The 21,981-nt window shown below is 29.6% G+C and overlaps 1 protein-coding gene across 3 annotated transcripts in view; it reads right to left on the bottom strand.

Annotated features, from left to right (window-relative positions):
- Window positions 1–21,981, bottom strand: part of LOC129911835 (otoferlin-like) — a 194,726-nt gene that overhangs the window by 22,441 nt on the left and 150,304 nt on the right. For 2 of the 3 annotated variants that reach the window (XM_055989799.1, XM_055989800.1), the window contains exons 6-10: window positions 18,440–18,632; window positions 17,969–18,266; window positions 10,233–10,382; window positions 9,988–10,171; window positions 9,815–9,877 (exon numbers count right to left, since the gene is read on the bottom strand). In XM_055989799.1, coding sequence (XP_055845774.1) covers window positions 9,815–9,877; window positions 9,988–10,171; window positions 10,233–10,382; window positions 17,969–18,266; window positions 18,440–18,632 — 888 coding nt within the window. Of the gene's footprint in view, window positions 1–1,216; window positions 1,302–9,814; window positions 9,878–9,987; window positions 10,172–10,232; window positions 10,383–17,968; window positions 18,267–18,439; window positions 18,633–21,981 lie in introns of all 3 variants that reach the window. The other variant, XM_055989798.1, reaches the window with a different exon arrangement.

Raw genomic sequence — 21,981 nt, 5'->3', positions numbered from 1 at the left:
TTTAAAATCCATAGGTATGTCAGGACCTCGGATGCTAGTGTTATAGTAGATATATGCATTACTTTTTTCTGTTTTATTGTCTTAATTTTAATTTTACTAATTGAGGAAATCGTTGCAAAAAACCTCCCTAAGGAAATCTGAACGTAAATTGTCAAGAAAACTATGTGTAAAACTACATTGAAAAACAAACGAAAAACTTTTCCGTAGCAGCAACGATACATTTATCATTATTTTAAGTCCAACGAAAATTGCTTCTGCTTGGGTATTCGACCAACAGAAAAATATTAATTTAACAGTAAACACCTCACCACTAAAGGTTAAAGGTTCCTTGCAGCCAATTTCCAAATCAACAGATGGGCAAAATATCCTAAAGTTTTGTTTCACCCAAATTTTTTAATTAAAATTCTCAATTGGATTCATTTCAACAAATAAGTGTAACTACCAAAATGTGCTCAAAATGTATAATACATATTGTTAATGAACACGATTTTCAAATTAACACAAAAATTAGTGACTTAGAAAGAACCTAATTTTTTATGCATGGGTTAAATATGTTATCACCAATTTAATTACATTTTTTACAATCGATTTCATTTAAGTGTATTTTTTTATGGATTTTTGTATAGAATGTTTAAAAAATATGCTTCAACTTCATAAATCCAAATCTTTTTATCTGACCCCTCATTTGTTTTATTTTATTTTATTTATTTATTATTATTTTTTTTTTCAAAAAGCCCTAAGGTCCTTAGATTTTTCTTTAAAGTTGAACATAAAAAAAAAGTAGATAAATAACCTACTCTGTCGAAAACTTGTACAAGGTTAAACAAACAAAGACCATCCAAAAACCTGCCTTAAAAAATACATACTATTGGTATGTCGGTACTTGGTGTACACTTCTCAGCTTAATTGTTTATCTATGTATTATTAGCACAGCTGTGAATATTAAAATCTTATATCATTTAAAAGAAGAGAGTACACACAAAAAATTATTTATGAATTAAACTTGAAAAACAGACAAAAATATCATTCCCAAAAAAAGTACATAAAAATCATCTCACAGAAAACATCCATGTACACAAATACATACACAAATACACATACACACACATAAACATTCGACAAGGACATAAAAAGAAACAAAAATTTAAAAAAGAAGTATTCATCCAGTTTAAGGAAATCTTTAAAAAAGAAGGAATTAAATTTATGCCAAAAATACCATTTGCATCATAGACGGTCTTGAGATCAATCCGAAAATTACCAACAACTGTTCCGGAACGCAAGAATTTCCTCGAATGGATAACCTAAATATTTATATATAATACATACACAAGATGTACACACGCATAAAAATAAGTTAAATATAAAATTTCATGTTGTTTAAATTTGTTTTTTTTTATTTTCAAAAAAAAAAAAAAAAAACTGAAAAACAAAATCAATATTCAGGTAAAAGTTAAGTCCAGAATTTATGTTGTACAGTCTTGTGTATTCACTTAGTGGAAAATGTTTTTCATTAGGCTTTTTCACGGTAGGGAGAACAGAAATAAAAACAAAAGTCAGAAAAAAAAGTACAACAAAACAGGGAAAATAAGAAACAAGGAAACGCAAACTAGAGAACCATCACACTTTAGCCGTAGGTGACATAACAATGACCCTTAAAAAATGGTTACCGAAACCATTTCTCTCTCTTGCTACCCATTAAACTTTGTGTTTATTTTCAACAACCAACCAACAACTTCCTCTAAGTTCCTTCCTGTTTATGGTATAGCAGCATCAGAGCGTACCGTAACTTAAGTAGACAGATGATGTTACTGCAGACATTTTTATTATTATCTTTGTCTGGTGGGTGGTTAAAGAGGGGGCAGGGAGGAGAAAAACAGAAAAAAGAAACACATAAAAAAGAAAAACTTACTTCTTGTCCCCTACTGGAGGATGCCTCCAACCCATATCAAAAAGTAAAACTGGCTGGCAGTCTGCTTTGGCATTAAACCGATGGAACAGAAGGATATCCATCCAGGATTTTCCTCTTCTTTTTTTTTATGAAGAAGAAAAATTAATGGTTTGATGGATACGCTAAGTCGACTGACTTTGGATATTTCCGGTGAGGAGGAGAGAGAAAAAATTCAGTTTATCCTTGTTTGTGTGTGAATTCAGTTAGGATTGATAATAATTTTTTTTCCTCAAATAGATAAGTAGGTAGGTTATATGATTGACACAAAAGGTTACCCGAATTGAGGACTATAACAAATATCAACTTGGATTATGAATATGGCAAAATATGTTTGATGTCACTCAAATCTTTGTGTGTTTTTTTGTTTTAGATTAACAATGTCAATTATATGAAGGATTTCAAAAAAGAAACATTATGGTTATTTGACTGGCATATATAAAGGGCTTTTAGTGAAATCAATTGTGTATAGTTGATTGATTAACCAATAAAAGCTGTGATAGAAACTAATGAGGTTAGTCAATAAATTAGTGATTTCTAAGCATAAAGAGCTTATTTGGATAAGAGTTGGAAGTGTTTATGGTACCTTATCTCCAAAATCTAACAACTTGAATATATCTATACATATTAGGGTGTCCGTTATTTCCCAAAGTGATGTTTTCGGGGGAGACACCCCCTAGATCGAAAGTTTAGGGCCTAAATAAAGGGAATTTAGCAAAAACAAATTTTTTGGAGGTCATTAACCCGTGCCTCTAGGGCACGGAAATTTTTGCCGTTTTTATACGTTTAAATTTATTTTTCTCGAACTACAAAAGATATGTTTACAATATTTTTATTAAATTTTGTTTAAAAATTATTCACCTAAAAAATGACATCAAAAAAGTTGCAAACAAGAAAGGGTAAAGTATTTAATAATATTTATTTATTATAAAAACGGCAAAAATTTCAAATAGAAATTAAAAAAAATTAAAATTTTTGATTTATACACAAATTTTTGAATGCAATATTTGAAAAGAATTAAAAACCAATAAAACTGCATTTAAAATTATGTGATAGGTGAAAGCAAAAACTACGAAAACAGCTAATAATTTCAAAAAACGAAATAAAATATAAATAATAAAGTCTTATAAAGTCTTATAAATCGATGAACCATGGCAGCCACCACGAAAAAGTGACGCCATTTTCTAACGTTCCACTTGAAATTTTTAGCAGTGCGGCAAAAAATTTCAATTAAAAATTAAAAATAAACTATTATAGTCCGGTCAATTAGACATCCGAGGTTACATTTATTCCCAGCAAGCTGAAATTTGGTAGGATTGTTGGAAACACCATCATAAATTAAATCTAAAAAGTCCTCATCGATCCGAGACCTGGAAAAAAATTTACTCGGGGTCAAAGGTCACAAGAACTGATTTTTCACGATTTTCACCAAAATGGTTAGTCTTATCAAAAAAATTTCCGTGCAAGAATTGTAGACCAGATTATTATATATAAAAAGTGTCATGACAATTTTTTTCCTAAGACCCACCGTTTCTAAGGTATAACGATACAAAAAGTTGATGTTAAGTTGTAATAGTCATAATCAGACCTATTCTGAAAAAAGAACTCCCAACTGAAAAGTTCTTGAAATTTCATTATTTTTTTAGCTTGAATTTCGTACTTCGATGGTTAAGAATATGGGGAAAGCAAAAAAAAAAATGAAAATTTTCACCATTTTTCCGATTGGGGCCCTCCTCCCGAAACCATTTCCCTGGGAATTTTTGTTTAGAATAGGTCTGAATATATACAGGGTGTCCAATAGAGAATGGGTGTCCAATAGAGAATGGACAACCTTAAAAGTTCACTTAAGACCGTTCTAAAACCAGATTGAAAAAAGTTCTATCGCAACCAGTTCATAAAATATTGGCTTTTTTTTGTTCAGTGTATTTTAAATTTTATCATCTTATGTTTTCGTTCACTACAACCACGAATGAATGAATTTTATTTATTTCTTTTTTTTTATAATTTTCTGCAATAATTGGATAAGTACATAAACACTTTAAAAATTTCATAGCTATTGCACATTTTCCTTAAAAAAAACTTGAAATCTGTTTTTCGATGAAAATTGTAAAAAAAAGTATTTTATGAAAACTTTTAAACACCTGTGGTATAAATAAATCCATGGAAACCTAGGTGGCCAACTTTCTTAAAAATATTCTCTGGTTGGCTTTAAAAAATTCTAACTTTTTGTATAGGCATCGCAGAAATAAGATTGAAACGTCATATGAAAGGTGAAATTATAAGCTTTTACATTATATAAAATTTTTTATAGGTTGTCTAAAAAAAATTGATTCAATAGCGTGAGAACATAAAATTATATTTTTTTTTTTTGGTTTTTTTTGATGAAAATTGATCGAGTTTAAAAAATTCTAGCTCTTTTTGAAGATGCCTAATAGACATGATCGATATATATATTTTGAGCTGAAGCAATAAGCTTTCAGGTGATATAAAATTTATTATAGGTTGTTATATCAAAAAAATGAATTTTTGGGTGATGGAAATGATTTTTTCACTTTTTTCATAAGAAATGATTGTTTTTAATAAATTATTTTAATACTTTTTGCGCATTGTAAAAATTTAAAAATGGTTTTATTATTTAGAAGAAATATTTGGCTTTTTAATGGTATAATTTTTTTTGTAAGCTTTTAAAATAAAAAAATTAATATAATGAGAAAAGAAAAAAGGTAATTTGAAATAAATAAACGCTTCAATTGACTCATTTCAAACAAAATCACACAACCTGTTTTCTTATCACGTTATCACGTAAAATCATCGTCCGTAAACCGGCTTTACAGACAACCTCTTTTTATATTTAAATAAGAATCGTCGTAGCAAATGACTTTTTTGTGAAAAAATTTAGTTTTTGTTTTCTATGATTCTTGGGCTTCTCATCTCATTTATATAAATTTTGATTTTTTTTAGAACACCTTTGGATTATTTTTTGAGTAAGCTGAAATATTGAAAAATAAATGTTCTCATAATTTATTGGCACCTTATCCCTTTAAAGTTTTTAGAAGATTTATTTATTACTTCTGTTTATTTTTGGACCCAATTTACATTTTTATTTATGAACCAACAAAAATGAGTTTTGAGTTTATTTTTAAATATGAATTCAATTAACTCATTCATAAAATGACTCAGGAAATTGTTTGTAAAACATTTCTGAATTATTTAAAAACTTGAATACAAACGTTTGATTTTCTTAAGAAAAATTCATTAAAAATTTAAAACTTTCTCACAAACTCTTTATCAACAGAAATACATATAGATTTGCCAAAAAGGACTATCATAAGCTTCATTACATAGGAGAAAAAGGTATAAAAAGCCTTTTAAATTTTAAAAGTTAGTTATACGAATACCTTTTATAAGGTATATCTTTCTTACCTTTATAAGATTTGCATCTATTTAATTCTTCTTTTCCAATACGATATACCTTAAAAGGCCTTAAGCTGTTCGTCTCTCTTAAAAAGCAAACATTTTCCAACAAAATTCTTTGCCAAATGATTGATATTTTACTGTCCTTTTTTCTGTAGGTAAGTCAGGTAGAATTGAAATATAATTTCCGTTTGATATCATCGCTAGAAGTCTATTTAACATTTGGAACGAAGTATAGAAAATAAACCTTATTAAAATTTCATGCTCACTCTTCATCAAATTTTTTGGAACTTTATTTCAAATATTGTATAAGTTATCGATGTGAAAGAGAAGAAAGTTCATTTCCAGAAAAAAAAAAAACTCCTCCATCATCATCACCTAACTTTCTACCTCTTACCTCATTGTCTAGAATGAAAAATGAGTGTTTTGAATGTTGTGTCGTTTGGGAAAATTAAGTTCGAAGTACTTTTGAAATTTAAAAAGGGTTTATACTTTTTTGTTTGATGGAGTTCGAACAAAAATATAGAAAAAAAAAGAAAAATTTGTTTGTAGAGTTTCCCAATACATATAAAAGGACTTTAGCGTACATCTTTAGGAGGAAAAGTTTTACCTTATTTTTATTCTGTTTTGAGAGTAATGTTTTATTCCAAAATTTTGTATGTTACACAAATGAAGTAGCACCTTGAAGTTTGAATTGGTTGTTCAAAAAATTCGGTACAAAGTTCTTTGAAATATGGTTAAGAGTGCTTTATGTATTTCATTTTGTGTTTCTGCAGTTTGTATTTTGTTTTCACAAAGTTTGATATTCAATTCCACAATACATATATATGTACATAGATAACCAAGAATTGGTTTCTACGTTGTTGCTAATGGATTAAAAATTAACAGGAATAGATACATTAAGTCGTTTAATTGGAATTTAATAGGTGAAACCGGAGAATCGTAATAATCTTTTAAACAGGAGTTGTACCAAGAAAGTATTGGTTTGAGTTCGGATTCTTGGTCAAAGTGAATTCCTTTTTTTTCCCAATTAATGAGATAAGAGCAAATTTTTTCAATAGTCAGATAAACTCTAGAGAAGGCCTATGAATAAAAGTTTTTGTTATAGGTATTTCCGGATACTTTCGCCTTACAAATGCTTGCAAATTTTGGGAGATTTTTTGAAATAGTGTGTTGCATACCTTTGGGAGATTTATTCATAAGTTCTGAATTAGTAGTATAGGTATACTTTTGGGAAATCTGCATGTAATATTCTAATTAGGTTTCAAGAACACACACAATGTATATTTTTGTTATTATTTAGAACGAATCAATTTCATTAATATTAACCCTCTACTGCATGAATTATGATCGAAGTGATATAAAAATTTTTTTTTACAATTTTTTAGCTTTATTAGTTGTTGAAAAAAGGTATCACATAGAAATTTTTATTTTTTTACATATATATAATTTTTTGGAAACATAAACCATATATGGGTTAGTATGCACTCAAGGTATGTTTTGTAAAGTATGTTTTTATTACAATGGACTTTTCTTATTTATTCAAACTCTTTCTTTTATCATTGTAGCAGAAGAACACATTCCATTTTCTACACATTGTGTACGTCTGCAGTCCGCAAATTTGACATATTGGCTTTTTTTTTTGCCATTTAGGGATATGGTCGATGTTTCCAGTTGGCACTGAATTCAACGACTTTTGCCCTTGGTTGTTGTGAGTAATTTGAAGTTTCGGGATAAGATGGGGATGGACTTCTGTGACTTGTATAACCCCCTCCCCTTTGTTTTGTTCCATATCTGCTTTGATCACCTGCCAAAGTTGAATGTCGTCCTCTTTTTCGTGACATTGTAGGTTTTAAAGATTTGCATATAAGGGCTCGGAGATGGCTTGTTTGATGTTAAAAAGAGCCAGAATCTGAAGCTAGATCATCATCACTTCGAAAGCCATCACGAGTTATAGCATTTACACACTTATTTTTTCTATAGAAAGTCTTCGAATTAATTTAAAAAAAAAAAAATAAAAATCGTATAAAAATCATATAAAAATCAGTAATTTATGTCGCCAACGCATGATAACCCATATATGGTGTTTTGGAAAAAATGCCAAAAAAAGACAAAAATTATTATAAAAACAAAAAACAAACTTCGTAAACATTTAAAAGTATAATAAATACATACGAAACTTATTTTTAATTGGATGCAGCTTACTTGTTTATTATAAAAAAACACGGGAAAAGTACACACTTTTATTCACTGATTTGCACTTTACACATGCTCTTGAAACAATGAGTTTATTTCAGAATCACGACTCTCTTACTGATAATAAAAACCGATTTATTATAAAAAAATAGACGTAGTTTTATTATAGTTTTTTCTTTTTGACATTTGGTGCAATATAACGGAAATAAATCCATATGAAATCGATAAACCATATATGGGTTGGTATGCGGTAGAGGGTTGATATCAGCAGTTAAATAAGATGTACCATTTTATAGGTATACAATACTGTACATAACTCTTTGATGGAATTTGCATTTTTTGTAAGTTTTGTAAGTTTTGGATATAGCTGGCTAGGTACGCACATATGTATACCCAGTGTAAACTTAAATTAGCTCTAATTATTTAACTAAGCCTGTACAAAACTCGATTTTTGTTGTACAAAACTGTACAAAGCTCGTAGATAATTTTAGAATTTTTTTTTTTAATTTTGATACAATTTTAACCCTCTATAGCTTATATTAGACCACAGGTAACATATAGCTTAAACCTCCTTTTCTCCTACTCTTTTAAATATTTTCCGTTTTTAAGCATAGGATGTATTCCATGCTGTTATCTCCAAATCAAATACAAAAAACATGAAGAAATGGGCAACTCAATTGTTCTTACAGAGAAATCCCTTTAGTGAACTAATAATTTCTAAAAGTTGGAAGTGTGCTTTTTCTTAAAAATAATAAAAAATATTTTTTGGTTTATAAAGTGATTTTTTTTTTGTGAAAATCTATGTTCACAAGATAATTGTTTTTTGTAGTTCCTTATTGTTTTTTCTCTGTGAAGTGCCAATTTGGGTTTGTGTCCTGTAGGCTACATTGTGTTCAAACGGTATGAATACCTATCGCTAATATTTACTCAGGGTATTACTTTGTTTTGCGTCGCAAAAAGTGTAGATGGACTCGATTTTGATGATGATAGCTTGGCAGAACTCGATTTTGAGCCAGATTTCGAAGATTCTACTAAAGAAGATTTCGACATTGATATGGAAGATTAATTAGAGCGGTTTACATTACATTGCGGTGGAAGAGAAACAACTTGGAATTTATCTTTAGTTGCTAGCTTTTACTGGCGACGAGTAACTGAGCGGTGAATTTTAGACCTAAAAACGCCAAAACAGTTCTTTTTGTACCTATTTTCGTCAGATCACGCACACCGTGTGTGAAAAATGTGACGTCGTTTTATGCTAAACGAAAACAAAACATTTTTCACGAAATTTTCACCTGTGTTAACTGATATATTTTTTTTCTTTATTACTCATTGTTGCCTAGAAGCTACGTACCATTTCTTGTAACATAACTGAATAAATTATTATGATTTCAAAAAAATATAACTTACGTATTTTTTTAAATGAATATGACACTATATAATTGTGCAATTCTTTTTTTATTCTGAACTTATGAGTTATAGAGGGTTAAAAAATGTCCGTGATGAGGAAACGTTTCCCCAGCCCGGTACTTTCAATTGGCTATAACTTTAGTTGGACGCTTGTACAAAACTCGAATTTGGCTGTACAAAACTTTTGCATACTTTTTTTTTAATTTTGCGATAGGTCCGGGCTGGGGAAATGCACGTAATAAATGTCCTTTTTTCAATAAAAGTAAATCAATTGAAGAAGGACTATGATTATCTGATTATGATTAAATTAATTCCTCAATACTTCCGTTTCGTAGCTCTGCTTAGACCATAACAATCCCTCTTAGTTTCCATTTCATAACTCTACTAGTTCACTATACTTCAACATTTTTGCTGTGAAAATGATTTATTTATCTTGGCGCCCTCCAATGGTCAATTACTCAGTTACGGTTAATTTACTCTATCCGCAATTTCCTTGTTTGCTTGTTTACCTATTTAACGATACTTCAGTATGTGTGTGCTCCCTAGAGTAATTATATGGCCATAAATATAAAATCCTGTTACACTTAAATGACGTATTACACAAAGGACGATAAGGAAGAAAAATATAATCGTTGTAGGATAAAAGAACAGAAAGAAAAAATACATGTAGGAGACCAAATGAAATAGAATCTTTTCAAGGACATAAATAAACTCCACTCACTCACGTTTTCCACCACACCCAAACTCTCATACAAAACATTGACACATTTTCTTGTAGAACACAAAAAAAAAAAAATACTTAAAAATAAATCAAAAGAAACTAGATATTTTATGCTAAGGACTTTTACTCACCGACAGGGTTATAATCTTATCAAATAACATTACCGGTGGCATGTGGAAATCAAATACAAAATACTGAAATTACACAAGAAAAAAAAAGAAACAAGAAAAAGGTTTATTTTTTACGTCTTAACAATGATTTTGAGAAGCAGCAGCAAAAAGGACAGTAGGTGTATTGAACAAACCTCATTGAAATAAGGACAATTGGTGCTCTCTTTAACACTGGTGTACTTTTTTTGGTCTCCCACTTGAATGCACACTACTGGATCCATATTTAGACCTGGTAGTTGGCGGGCTTCGATGATTGTTATGCAAACTTGAAAGTCTTGGGACTTTAGATGATCTGCTGTGCGTGTCATTGCTTTAATCCTGTTGAGAATTTTATTTTTAGTTTTATATTTAAAAGGTTTTTATTTTTTTTTTTTTTTACATTTTTCCTTGATCAAAATTGGCAATATCTTCCACTTCACTAGATGCATTTGAGAGACCACTTTCATGACCACCATTTTGTTGATCTTCTTCGCCTTCGGTTGCTGAGAAAGTGTTCTGTGTTTGATCGGTATCCATTATCAAAGGTGATCTAAGTCAAACATAAATATTTGAATCAGAATTTATTAATAACAACTTAAATTGTTGTTGTTATTCGTTGAGGATAAGACTCATGTTTACGCCATCTAAATAAGTATGTTTGTACAAGTAAGCTTAAACTGCTACTTCTTGATACTCTGATTTGTTTTATATTTAATATTGAACAAAAAACTGAATAATGTTACGTATACGCCCGAGTGTACTTGTTTCTCAATACTACTTACGTGCAAACATTTGTAGATATAGGATTAATTTTTCAATGCAATATGGCAGAGTTGCTTCTAATGTGTTATCCACAACGTAAAAATATACTCATAACATAAAAACGTTCCAAAATGCGTCCAAAACGCGTTCAAAACGCTTCCAAAATGCGTGCAAAACGCTCCAAAAACTCGCCCAAAACGCGTCCGAAACGCGTCAAAAACGCTTCCAAAACACGCCCAAAATGCTTCAAAAACGCTTCTGAAACGCGTCAAAAATGCATTCAAAACGCGTCCGAAACGAGTACAGAACGCTTTTAAAACGCGCCCAAAATGCGTCCAAAACTCTTCTGAAACGCGCCCAAAACGCTTCTGAAACGCGTCCAAAGTGCGTCAAAAACGCTTCTGAAACACGTCCGAAACGCGTCAAAAATGCATCCGAAACGCGTCCGAAACGCGTCAAAAAGGCGTCCGAAACGCGTCCATATTTTTCTTAAAAACGGCTTAAACAATGTGATAGATACTTATGAAATTACATAAAAAAAATTTTTAGTTACCGATTTAAAAAAAAAAAAATTGTAAAGAAGTGGTTTAGTAATTGTATTGTAATACTAAAATTTGGAAAAAAATTTTCAAAAAAATATGTTTGGATATTTTGAAAAAAAAACCAAAACTTAAAAAAATTAAGATTTACAAAGTTAACAAAAATAAACTATGTACTATGCTATTATGGGGTAGTAAACTATAACAAAAAATTGTAAATATGGAGAAATTTTTTTTGCTGATTTTTTTACGGGCACAGTGATGAAAAGGTGCCAAACTGTAAATAGAACAATAATATAAAGTTTGGTTATAATCAGACTTTATCTTCTGCCTCCGGTTGCCCTGCCAAGTTCTCTATGAACTTTGGTCCTATAGCCTTAGGAAACTACTCAAGCCGTTTTCGAACCATTCTAACTTTTGTTTCAATAATGACAAACATTTCAAACTCGTTTTATTTGTTAACATAGTCCAAATCAAGCTCCTCAAAAACTTTCAGCTACGTAGGATTAGTAGTTTCTGAGAAAAAGGCTTTCAAAAATCGCAAAAAGAATAGCTGATTTACTCACTAACATACTAACTAACAAATGATAAAAATTATGGCAAACTTCTAGTTTTTATAGAAACTTGTTATGGTCATGGATCTTGAAGTACATACAAAGAAAACAAATTGAAAAATTGAGATTTTGCATTCAGGGGGCGTGGTAACCGCCCATTTTGGTAGAATTAATATCAATTATTAAAAAGTATACTTCTGAATTCCCTAAAATCTTGAAATTTGGTAGAATTTTAGTTAATGCAAAGGAAACATATTCAAACTTCAGATTTTCTGTATTGGAGGCGTGGTATCCCCTTAAAAAAAAAATAAAAGATACATATAAAATTTCATAAATTAATTAACAAGTCTAAGAAAAATGTAGTTTTGGTTTTTTTTAATTTCTCAAAAGCGACAAAACATTTTTGCATCCGGTTTTCTGTTTTCGCTTGAAAACAAATAAGAGCATTGAATTTTGAAAACTTAAATAGTACCTAATCACATAAAATTTTGAAAAAAAATTAGTTCGCAAATTAAAATTTTTTTTTTCAAAATTTTGATTTTAAAAATTAATTTTTCAAAAACTGTTTTATAAAACAGCTTTATTTAAAAGCAAAATAAAAAAGAGATTTTGGGCTCAACAAAAAGGTATAACATGTTGTTGTAGGTATAACGGTTGATTTTTAATAATATTTTTCCTAATGAAATCATTTTTTTAGAAAATTGTCCCTCTGGGGACATTTGGGGGCGAATATTAACCCCCTCCAAAACGATTTTTTTTTTGTCCCGACCCAACCTACACGCTTAAGCTTTTTGGCACATCCTTTTGAATAAGCTTGTATAAGAAATGAGATAATAATAAATTAAGCAAAGCGTATGTGGTTTTTAGGCAAAAATCAGTTTTTTTTCAAAAATGAAACCACAATCCGGAGGCACTTAGGCTTAAAATAATGAAATGAAATTTTACTTATAAGCTTACCGAACCATTTAGCACCTTTTAATCGCTGAGCCTCTTTGAAAATCCAAAAAATTGTATTTTGACCCACCCTAATGTAGGTACATGCAAAGGAGTCGTGTAGTCTTTTTTTTTTTTTTAAATAATCGGAAATCGGAAAAACAAAAAAGAAAGAAGAAAATTAAATAAGAAAATATTTTTTTGGACCATCATAAACGGTACTAACTTGCTATACAACCGTTTTCTTGAAGTCTGACCGATTTCAATGAAAATTTTTCGTATAAAAACGTTTTAGTAATTCTAACATTAAAATTAAGATAAATATTAAAAAAAAAATTTGCTCTGAATTTTTTTAAAAAAGTTCAATTTTTTTTTTCTGGAAAAAATCAATTTTTTTTTAAATCAGACCAATGAATTTTATTTGAACTTTGTTTTCATGTGTCAATTAAATATTCCTTAAAATGGCGTACCAATTTTTTTGTTTTGAAACATTTTTGAAAATTTTTATATAAAATAACTAAAAATAACTAATTAAATGGCATATTTGGTTTTGGATTTTTGATTTTCAATGACTTATAGAAGCTTTATTGTACACACCACCGCCTTTGTAACTTCAGTTAGTTGGGATTTCTTTGGGATTTCTCTAAACTAACAATAGACTAACAATCAATTCATGCATTATTCATCTATGTTCCGTAATACCGTTCAATTTTCGTCGCTAGCTCTTATATTATTCGGTGAAAAAAGATTTCGATTGATTATGCGTATGCCTACACCTTTCTAAAAACATACTTCTGAATTATTTCCCTTTCGACCATCGATCGGCTTCAAATGAATGTAGATTGTATTCAACATTTTGAAAACGAGAAATTTTTCATTTTTCACCAAAGTTCATAATATGAAAATAAAAATTAGGTTGAAAAGGATTTATTTGTTAGGTAGAAGGTATTGTAAAACCTCCCTCAAAACTCATTAAATGAGTTTTTAATAAATTTGTTTTCGTTATTTTTTAAACCAAATATTGCCTCTGGATTTATTTTGTTATTTTAAAATTATTATGTATGAATATTTAAATTTGAAATTCATGTTGGTGCATATTTTTTTATTAACCAACAAAAATATACACGTACACAATCCCTTATTTTACCTTTATTTTTTTGTGATTTATTTTTAATATAGTCCAATTTTCCTTAAACACAACATTAATTATGTATTCAATTAACATTTTGACCGAACGCACAAAATAGATATGTACATATATTCAATAAATGTGAACCTATATTTACAATATACAATCAGTAAGCTATGTATACTCAGCATCATGTGGAGATCGAAATATTTTGTAAATAAATGTCTATTGTAATTTCATATTCAATTTATCTAGACAATGGTGTGCACTGTACTGTGCATATTTAAGATGTAGGAAGGATTTAATTAATTCATCAAGAGTATAATATCTTTAAGTAAGGTCTTTGGTTACATTTAACCTTTGTTGTCTAGTCAAGTGAAATATCTAAATAATATTAAAAGAGGTGAGAAATATTTACCCTTTTGTCTGACAAAATGTGGTGGGGTAAAATGTTAATGTGCCAATAAAAGTCAAATTGTATGGTAATTTTTAAGATTCTATTTATAGATCTTGGAAAAATTATTATTTAGGTCAGTCAAATGAAAGTATTTCAATTAAAATAAAGTTTTTGATAACTCATGTTTTAATAACAGTAAGATGATAGGGAAATTATTTGTAAAGATTACAAAAAATATGAATAGAAAAATAGAATTAGAAAAACTATACTAGCATTAGCAATTAAAGGAACGAAAAGAATTCTTTTTTTTTTAATTATAATATTATGATAAAACAAAAGCAATTTGAAAGCAATTTTTTTTTGTACAAAATATTTATCAAAAATAGCGTAATTGCAAAATTTTTAGAAATATTCCTAAACCAAAATTTAAAATTTTTAAAATTTTTGTTTTAATTAATAAGTAAGTGGGAGCATTTTTCAGTTACAATTACTATTTTGAGGTTTAAGGTAACTTTTTGTTTGAGTTTTTTTTAGATTTTTTTAAATTTAAATATGAGTAATAAAAACACTAAAAAAGTCACGGATTTTTTTTTTTAAGTTTTGGCTGGTGAACAAAAAATTTTCAAAAAATACAAAAGTGCTGTTTTTTTATGAAGTATATTTTCTGTATGCTTATGGTAAAAGTTTTTTTTTTTTTTTTTTGATTTTTGTATAAAAAAATGATATAGTGAAAAATAAAAAAATGGATATTTATTTATGATATCTTTTTGAATGTTATCATTCGAAGAATTTTGAAAATATATATATCCCATAAAAATATTTAAATTTTTGCATTTTTATTTTGTACAAAAAAACAACGTTCCTTTTCAGATTTGAATTATAATAATTTTTAAATTCAAAACAAATTAGTTGACATGCGACAAGTTCTGGTGGGGCACAGAAAATAGGTAACTCAAAAATATTTTTTATCTGACAAAATTTAATTTGTTGGAACATATATCGGGAATCTTTATTTTTTTTTGATAAACTGCCCCGTTTCGAAGTTATTCAACTTTAAAATAAAAAAAATCATGTGTGCAATTCACACGTGGTAGAAGTGAAACCTTAAGAAATCATTTTTCTTGGAAAAAAAAAAAAACAAATAGAAAAAATCTACCTATTTTTATTCTATCACCTTCAAATCCATGTTTTTTATATGACAACCTATATACATTTTATATCATCTGAAAGCTTATTGTAAGAGCTCAAAATATATATATCGATTAGGTCTATGAGACATCTACAAAAAGAGCTAGAATTTTTCGAACTCGATCAATTTCCATCAAAAAAAGCGAAAAAACACGTATTTTTGTCTTCTCACGCTATTAAATGCATTTTTTTCCCTAACAACCTGTACAAATTTTTACACCATCTGAAAGCTTATTGTCTTAGCTCAAAATATATATATCGATCAGGTGTATGAGACATCTGCAAAAAGAGCTAAAATTTTTTAAACTCGATGAAATTTCATCCAAAAAGCAAAAAAAACATTTATTTTTATGTTCTCATGCTATTAAATCAATTTTTTTGTTTGACAACCTATAAAAAATTTTATACCATGTGAAAGCTTATTGTTTCACCTTGTATAATGATATATAAATCTTATTTCAAAGATGTCTACAAGAGAATTTAGAATTTTTTAAAGTCAACCATGTCGAATTTCCAGACTGAGATTACGGTACTTCCTACACTGGTAGCTGGTCATCGCCAACAGATCTCCACAGGTGTTTTGAGGTATTTTTAAATTTTTTCAATTTAAGATTGTGTAACTTGTAGAGTTAAATCAAATTTGTATGTGCACTAGATCTAAAGATATAACGTGTGTTGACAAAGAACATCTTTTTACCTTTATCTCCGAATTTTGAATATGAAATTAATTGAAATTTTGTACAATTATAATTTATTTAATTACCTATCTACAGCACAAATTTCATTCATCTATCTATTAAAACAAAAAAATTATAACAAGTTGAAGTCGTTTCATCTTGTTTCAAATCACTACGATACTAAAGAAGTTTTCACTTCAAAAAGATTGTGTAATTGTGTTTACAAAAGTATTTTAAATTTTTTTTTTTAATATTTAAATTTTCAAACATTTTTCAAAAAAAAGTTTCTTATGCAGTTCAAAATCAAAAAATTTATCAAAAAAAAAAAAAAATAATTGGCACATTAAAAAGAAAAATAAATAAAACACAATTTTAACATTCAAGTTAGTAAAACGTTTTCATAGAAAAATTTTAGTTGAATTCGGTTAAGCCGTTTGCTAGAAAGTTGGACAGAAAGAAAATTGTTATTATGGCACGTTCCGTTGATAAAAATATAATTTTTTTTTTTATATTGTAATGTAATTTTTGAAGAAATTTTTCGAAAAACGCTGCATCCTAATATGCTGAGAAAATACCTTCAACTTATTTCAAAATGCACCACCACAAAAATGATAGTGAAATAAAACTTTAGGCTCTATTTCTTATGTTTGACAAAACATAGAGTTTGTTTCGTCTAACGAATGCAAAACTTTTCCTATTATATCCATTTTTGTTGGAAAGGAGAAATGTATTGCAAACCGAAAGGAGAAACATTTCAAAGAAAGTTGAACATCAAAGTAAAACAACACGAACATAATATAAAGCACAAAAAAAAAAGGAATTAGCAAATATTTCTTAAAATCATACAAGAGAGATACCTAATATATCAGGATCCTAAGGATATAAGCACATATTCCAGAAATTCAAAGAACCAAAATACCTAATCATCTAAATTTAGAGAATATTTTTATATTTGTTTACATTGCAGGCATATAAAAACGCCTCAGACGAATTTCTTTCAGTAAGCGTTTATATTTCTTAAAAAAAAAACACATGTAATTTAAAAAGAACACCCAGAAATATGATGATGACAAGGATCAAGATCAAATAAAAATAAAGAAAAAACAAAAAATAAATAAAAAAATATAAAAAGAACATTACCACGTCAAGAAAAATGTTCTTTAGAGAAATGTAATCTCTATGTATGGTATCAAAAATTGTGACAGCAAATACACCGATGTGCTTTGCGTTGGTAATAAAACACGAAACTCTCTGAAGGGTGAAGAAATGTTCCCTTGTTTTCAAAAAATAAAAAAAAAAAACACACACTCGCAAAAAAAAAACAACGCGAGATGTGATACAGGAAATTGGAGTATTAGGGAAGGTTTAACATATCCATTTTGGAGCAGAGCTCAAATACCCATCAAAAAACCAAACTGAATATTCATGAAGTAATAGATACTCTCTCTGACATTTATAGCCATCAAAATGAATATCCTTGACCATATCGTCGTGTGTTATCATATCGATAGAAAGTATCACGACCTCATCCAATATTCATTAATTCTCAACTGCACTTTGCACTATGCAAAAAAACTAAAAACTAAATTCTCAATTTCAATTCAATCCCCCGAAACATAGTTTCATCATTTTTCGTAGAAACATAATTTTAAAATTTTTGCTTTCATGAATATTCTTGACCAAGTGTTTGACTACCAAACCCCCAGAAGGTAACTGAACTAAAATCAACACAAAATTTCAATTTTCTTTAAAAATTTAAAAAATAGTATAGTTAATTAAAACGTTGTGCCATTTTGCCTTAAAACCTGAAGTTTAAAAGTCAAGAGTGAAGGATATAAAGTGTGTCCTGTCCACAATTGGGTCAATGTTACAACCTTGGCTCTTAATACACATCCTTGGCATCGTGAACCTAACTCAAGGTAATCTCACATACACAAAAAAAAAGGTTAACACTTACCTGCCCTCATCTTCGGTACTGCTATCCCTTGATTGTGGAGGTGGTCGATGTTTTCCCAAACGCAGGACATTCCTCACAGTTCGCAAGGACATCTTCTTTTCCTTGGCTTGTGGAGTTCCTGGTGCACTGGCAACCGTTCCCCGTGTCCCGGTAGGTGATTTACCGAATTTGTCAAATTTCAATTCTGACTTATGATGACTGCTCGAGACCGCCGAATGCGAACTGCCAACGCCTTGGCCGGAGGACATAACGCGACGCAACAAGTGACGCTTTCGACTGATAAAGGAATCACTGTGTTCTAAGAGATGGGGAGTCACAATATTCACATTTACACTTTTTTTCTAACTATTTATTCGTAATAGATACAAAAGTATCTATAAATTATTATATCTATCTATCTACTTTTGAAGGCAAATAAGTTTAAGATAGAATCGAAAAAAAAAAGAAAAAAAAAACTTTTTTTTAACACACCTCGATGGAGACTACGCTCCAAATTCGCTATGTTCTGTTCAATGTCGAGAAGCATCTGTTGATCATCCTCGAGACTTTTACTGCTGCAGCTAATGTTGTGCTGCTCCTGTATCGGTCGAACCAGGTTCGTTGGTTCGAAATTACCAGCAGCATCATCTGGCGATATGTATTTGGCTTCGAATACAACAATTGCCTATGAAAGAGTTGTTGGTTGGAAGTACGCATGAAAAGAGAAAAAGAATGAAAAAAAATAGGAGAGAGAGAAGATGAGTATTTAGATGCAAGTGGAGAGATTTTTGATGATTCTTGTGGAGGATTTAGCTAAAAAGTAAATATTAAAATTATCTAATTTTTCAGAGTTAAATATTCTTTATGGGAATAAGAAAAATTACATGTTAAAAAAGAGAATTCAAAAACAGTTGTAATCGCAATTACGTCAATGTAAACAAAGCTTGATGAAAAATTTGAGCGGTTAAAGCGGTTTTTTTTTTTAAAACTTGTTGCTTTTAGGTTCTGCTAAAATTCCCACAGCAAAAATCTAATTTGTTAGATCCCAAAATTAATTGTTTATACGACCATTGCATCCCAAAATAAATAAAGTTTATATCAATTAAATATTCCTTTTCTTTTCGACTTTTTATGATAAACACTGAATATGTAAATGTTTTCGTGACAAATTATAAAATTTTAAAGGTCAAACACTATCAATAAAGGTTAAAAAAAAAACTAATTTATTTTGTTTTAATAGAAGAAAAAAAGTACGCATACACCACAGTGACCAATGAGATTACAAAATTTAAAAAAATAATCACAAGTTTTCTGTAGGGTAAAAAATAATATGAAATCTGATGACCTTTTATGATTATTTATTTATTTTTTAAATGATATATAATTTCGTGTGTGAACTGTAACATTTGGATTGCAAACAGTTTTTGAATGACATTAAACAAAATTTAGGATAAAAATAAACAAAAGTAAGACACGAAACCTTTCATCGCTAACTGTGACTACAAATATTATAAACATAAAATAAGAAACGATATTTTTTTATATGCACATAAAAACTTTCACATTTGAATGTATTAAGGGCGAAAAAGGCAAAGTTGTAACAATTAGAAAATATCTATACTAAAACTTTTTTTTTTTAAATAAATGCGTATTTTTTAAAAACACTGGTTTGCAAAATTTAACTACTTTTTTCTCCTTCAAATAATTTTTTGATATTATGAAAGATTAGACTTTCTTGAATCTAAATCTGGTTTCAGAAAAATTCTATCATTTACCATTTTTGTAAAAATGATTTTTGAAAAATGTGGGTAGTTTCTATAAAAAATCAACCTTTTAGATTTATTTGAACTCGTGGAAAATTAAAACTATTTGTAGCATTGAGCTCAAATTTGGAGGACTTATTCCGTAATATGGCCTATCGATTGACACCAAATATGTCCTTTTACATTAATGTTTACTCATATTTTATATTACATTATATTTAAAAAGTCAAATATGTAAAGAAAACCATAATAAAATAAATTAAACAAAATTTGTACGTGTTTTGTAATTTTACTATACTCATCAAAACAAAATAAGGGCCAAGTCTTATATTCAAATTATTTTGCGTTTTACAAAAGAAATCCCGTTGATGTTGATTAAGATTAATAAAACAATAAATATCTCATTTAATTTCATAAATTTGAATGCTATTATGCAAACAACACTTTATTTTTTAATTATTTTTCGTTTTTTATCACTTTTTAAGCTTAATTACACCTTGAATAAAATTTAATTTCAAAGTTTTAACAATGGTTATGTTGCTCAATATTGTTAGTTTAATAACGGGTATGTCCTCCTCTTTTCAAAACGCATTCTTGGAGTCTTGATGGCATGCTCCGAATAAGATGGTAGATGTTTTCATCCGGAATATCCTCCCAGCACCTTTTCAGCAATTGAATCAGCTGTTGTTGATTGTGTACGTCTTCTTCAGCTGCCCGGACTCGACGTTTTAATTGGTCCCAAAGGTGTTCGATGGGATTTAGATCGGGGCTGTAGGCAGGCCAATCCATTACCTCAATATCGGCTTCCTCCAGGGCAGTGATAGTCGCTCGGGCTGTGTGTGGTCGTGCATTATCCTGCATAAGGATGAAACCATCCACTGATCTTTGTGCAAACGAGATGATATACGGATTGACAATCCGTTGGATGTAACTTTGAGAAGTCAAGGCCTTCATTAAGAAAAACAAGGTCAGTTTTACCTTGTAAGCTGATACCAGCCCAGATCATTACATTAGGACCACCAAATCTGTCACTTTCATGAATGCAATTATCAGAAAATCTTTCTCCACTTCTTCTCCACACTCTTATACGCCGATCGTCACTAAAAAACTTTACTTTACACTCATCCGTGAAAAGCACCTTACGCCATTCCTCCGTATTCCATTGAAGATGTTGGCGTGCAAACCTTAAGCGAGTTGCACGATGAGTCCGGGTTAGTTTGATGCGCGTTACAGGTCTCCGCGAGCGTTGCTGATCTTCGTGTAAACGATTCCTAATGGTCTGGTCACTGACAAGGGTACCAGTAGTCCGGAGTAATCGGTTTTGTAATGCGCGCGCGGTCACAGTCCGATCTCGTCTCGCACTAAGTCGCACATACCGGTCCTCCTGAGCGGTGGTAGACCGAATTCTTCCTGAACCAGGACGACGGGATACACTCCCAGTCTCCTGATAACGGTTCCAAAGGTTTTGGATAGCTCGTCGTGAATATCCCAATTGTAAGGCCACGGAACGTTGGGACTGACCAGCCTCAAGCATCGTTACGGCCCTGGCAGCAGAAACAGTGTCCAAATGACGTCGGGACCCTGACATTTTACACTTTAATGATTAAATTACTCGTTAAACTTTTAAGAACAACCGAATCAGTTAAGAGAATTGACTTAAACTAGTCCAAAATCAATTATCAAAAATTCACCTTTTCACGATTTTAGACGCAATTAATTTAAACATACGCGGAAGACAAATAACACCTGAGACTTTAATTTAACTGTTAAATTAATACTGGAGAACAAAATGGCATTCTTAAAAAATTAATATCGGAATGAATTCTGGAAAAAATAACGGAAGAAGCAAAAATTTTCTCGTGGCCCTTATTTTGTTTTGAGTAGTATATTTACTATTTATCTATTTAGAAATATCTTATTTGTAATAAATCATTCGATAAAATGCCTTGTAAAGCTTCAGATTTGTTTCTCCTAGAAACAAAAGTATACTTTTCTTATAGTTTTTGATGTGCTGAGTTAGAATCCGAAGTCAAAAAAATTCTATCACGTGAGGATTTTAAGATATTCTCATTAAAGTATCACAAAATCAAGTTTTTTCTTAGAAAATCTCAATAAAAACTACTATATCTCACAAACCGGAGCTGACCGAAATTTTTTGAGTTCGGTTCGGATTCAAAATCAGCACACTAAAATCCATTAGAAAAGTATATTTGTGTTCTAGGGAAAAGATATATATATTAATTTTTAGAGATCAGTTTTTTTATGATAAGA

The sequence above is a fragment of the Episyrphus balteatus genome, chromosome 2, assembly GCF_945859705.1.
Source record: "Episyrphus balteatus chromosome 2, idEpiBalt1.1, whole genome shotgun sequence".
In the NCBI taxonomy this organism is placed as follows: domain Eukaryota; kingdom Metazoa; phylum Arthropoda; class Insecta; order Diptera; family Syrphidae; genus Episyrphus; species Episyrphus balteatus.
Note: the sequence above shows the minus strand (reverse complement) of the source record. Positions and strands in the feature narration are given on the sequence as shown.